We start from the raw sequence: 2,500 nt of genomic DNA, 5'->3' as shown, positions 1-2,500 counted from the left end.
TTGACCAATCACTGATCACTATTTTTCCTATTGACCAATCACTGATCACTATTTTTCCCCTATTGACCAATCACTGATCACTATTTTTCCCCTACTGACCAATCACTGATCACTATTTTCCTTATTGTCCAATCACTGATCACTATTTTCCCCTATTGACCAATCACTGATCACTATTTTCCCCTATTGACCAATCACTGATCACTATTTTCCCCTATTGACCAATCACTGATCACTATTTTCCCTACTGCTTCATTTTGTCTGCGTTCTCGACAGAAATCACAGAATTTTGTAAATATATAATGATTAGTTTGTGGTGTCGTGAACAAAGACGACTTCTTTCTATAAGAAATAAGTTATAATCTATTACACAGCTACATTACATAAACTCTATAACTATTACATTCTATTCCGATCAGGACGATTCAATGAATATATAAATTAGTCGATAAGATCACGTGGAGACTTCTTAGCGACGTTATTTTGACCACGCTTTAGCTACTTTCCCCTGCAACGAGTAGCAACGAGTCGAAAATCATAAACATTAACGCTAAACTGTAGCTTATAAAAAAAATAATTTCAGCCAGTTTAAGACTTCGTGCAAACACCCTGAGATTTCCTCTATTTTATTCTGAGTGTGAAAATACACCAGGGATCCACTTAACAGTGAGCTGTCACTCACACACACACACACACACACACACACACACACTCACACAATCACACACACACACACACTCACACAATCACACACAATCACACACACACACACACACTCACTCACTCACACACACACACACACACACACTCTCTTACCTCTGATAAGTGTTTTCTCTCCGCTTTGTCGGCTGTTCTCCTGCGTCTGATCTTTATCAAAGCTCATGGCCACCGCCGTCACCGCCACCTGACACACACACACACACACACACACACACACACGATAAAAGCGTCCTTCTCTTCTGTGATTTTTCTTTAAACACGTCAAAACGTTATCACTTCACGAATCGGAGCAGAGAGAGGGGATACACACACACACACACACACACATAATGAAAATTTTGACTTAACATCTCTAGCTAGTCTTTAGCTATTAATAATAATTTACATAAATGCACCTGGGTCACGTTTAGAAAACTAGAATCGCTGAACTACGGACAGTTTTGTTCACACATTTATTCCCTTTTCTTCGGTATTTTTCTAAGTGCTCATTTCGACCTGCTGAAAAACTTCCCCGAGTCTGCAAGTCGACGACTCGTGCTTTAGAGAGTCGTAAGATTATAAACCTCACACACGGCAGCTGCTAGTGTGATCCTGCAGAAGCAGTAACGCATTTCGTACCATCACACGTGCAACATGAAAGGAACCCATTTTCACTCTGACTTCCACAATTGAAATTTTCACGCCTCCAAAGAAAATAAACCGGAAATTTTGTTTGTTTGTTTATAATTCAATGCCACGCCTTCTACCGTGACTATAACGTTTTTTTAAAGTTTATCTCTGATTAAAAAATAAATAAAATCTCAAACTAAATCTGGCCTCACTTCATTAAAAAAAAAAAAAAAAAAAGAGTCCTAGAGGAGATGAAACCATCACAGTCCATTAAAATATCCAAAAATGAAAATCTTTCGGCAGCTAAAAATGTGATGAAAACGATTCTGATTGGCTGGGAGCGCACGTAGCAGCCAATCACATCAAAGAGAAGTTAGCTTGTTAGTAGAAGTTACGACTAACTTATAACCTTTCGATTAGAAACACGGGGAATAAAATCCGCTTGGAGAAAAAGCTCATTTTGTTGAATCGAGGACGCTGGATGCAGTGTTTTATTTCACATCCACAGAGGAAGTGTTTAATTTTTACCGTTTCAGAGCTTAACTTCTACAGCATCAAGACGTACGGCGTATTTTTAACAAAATTGGTTAACATCCTATCACAAACTATCTTAATGAACCTGTTATTATTGCATTTAACAAGCTAACAAGCTAACGAGCCGGCAAACTGAGACGGGGCGCTTGCTCAGGGGATTTGAACTCACAACCTTCCGCTCAGCGAGTGTGTCGTTACCTGTATGAGCTCATCCTCAGGCACAGCGACGGTGAAGTTCACGTGGCAGAGACAGCAGGGCACCATGGAGCGCAATTTGAAGTACAGACTCTAAAACACACACACACACAAAAACACACAAAAACACACAAAAACACACACATTAAAATGAAACACTACGGCATCCCTCGTTAGTGCAGTATCACACAGTGAGAAGGAAAGCAGAGAGAAGAAAAAAGTGTGTTCTCACCTTGAGCAGGTTCTCACACAGATCATTGAAGATCTTATTCAGGCCCTGATTGGTCAGATTTATGTTGCTGAGTCGGAACACCCTCACAGAGGTAAACATCTAGATGTAAAAGACAAACGCCGACAGAAAACCGCTCAATTTCTACGCACGTGCTCGACAATATCAGCGACAATTCTATGCAAAATAGCTATGGAGCTGTAAAGAGGTGAC

At 40.0% G+C, this 2,500-nt stretch overlaps 1 protein-coding gene across 15 annotated transcripts in view; it reads right to left on the bottom strand.

Annotated features, from left to right (window-relative positions):
• Positions 1-2,500, bottom strand: part of c2cd5 (C2 calcium dependent domain containing 5) — a 44,155-nt gene that overhangs the window by 8,742 nt on the left and 32,913 nt on the right. For all 15 annotated transcript variants that reach the window (XM_053234904.1, XM_053234899.1, XM_053234902.1 and 12 more), the window contains 3 exons: positions 2,291-2,389; positions 2,062-2,151; positions 817-904 (listed from right to left, as the gene is read on the bottom strand). In XM_053234904.1, the coding sequence (XP_053090879.1) occupies positions 817-904; positions 2,062-2,151; positions 2,291-2,389 (277 nt within the window). The remainder of the gene's footprint in view (positions 1-816; positions 905-2,061; positions 2,152-2,290; positions 2,390-2,500) is intronic.

Source organism: Pangasianodon hypophthalmus, chromosome 6, assembly GCF_027358585.1.
Source record: "Pangasianodon hypophthalmus isolate fPanHyp1 chromosome 6, fPanHyp1.pri, whole genome shotgun sequence".
In the NCBI taxonomy this organism is placed as follows: domain Eukaryota; kingdom Metazoa; phylum Chordata; class Actinopteri; order Siluriformes; family Pangasiidae; genus Pangasianodon; species Pangasianodon hypophthalmus.
Note: the sequence above shows the minus strand (reverse complement) of the source record. Positions and strands in the feature narration are given on the sequence as shown.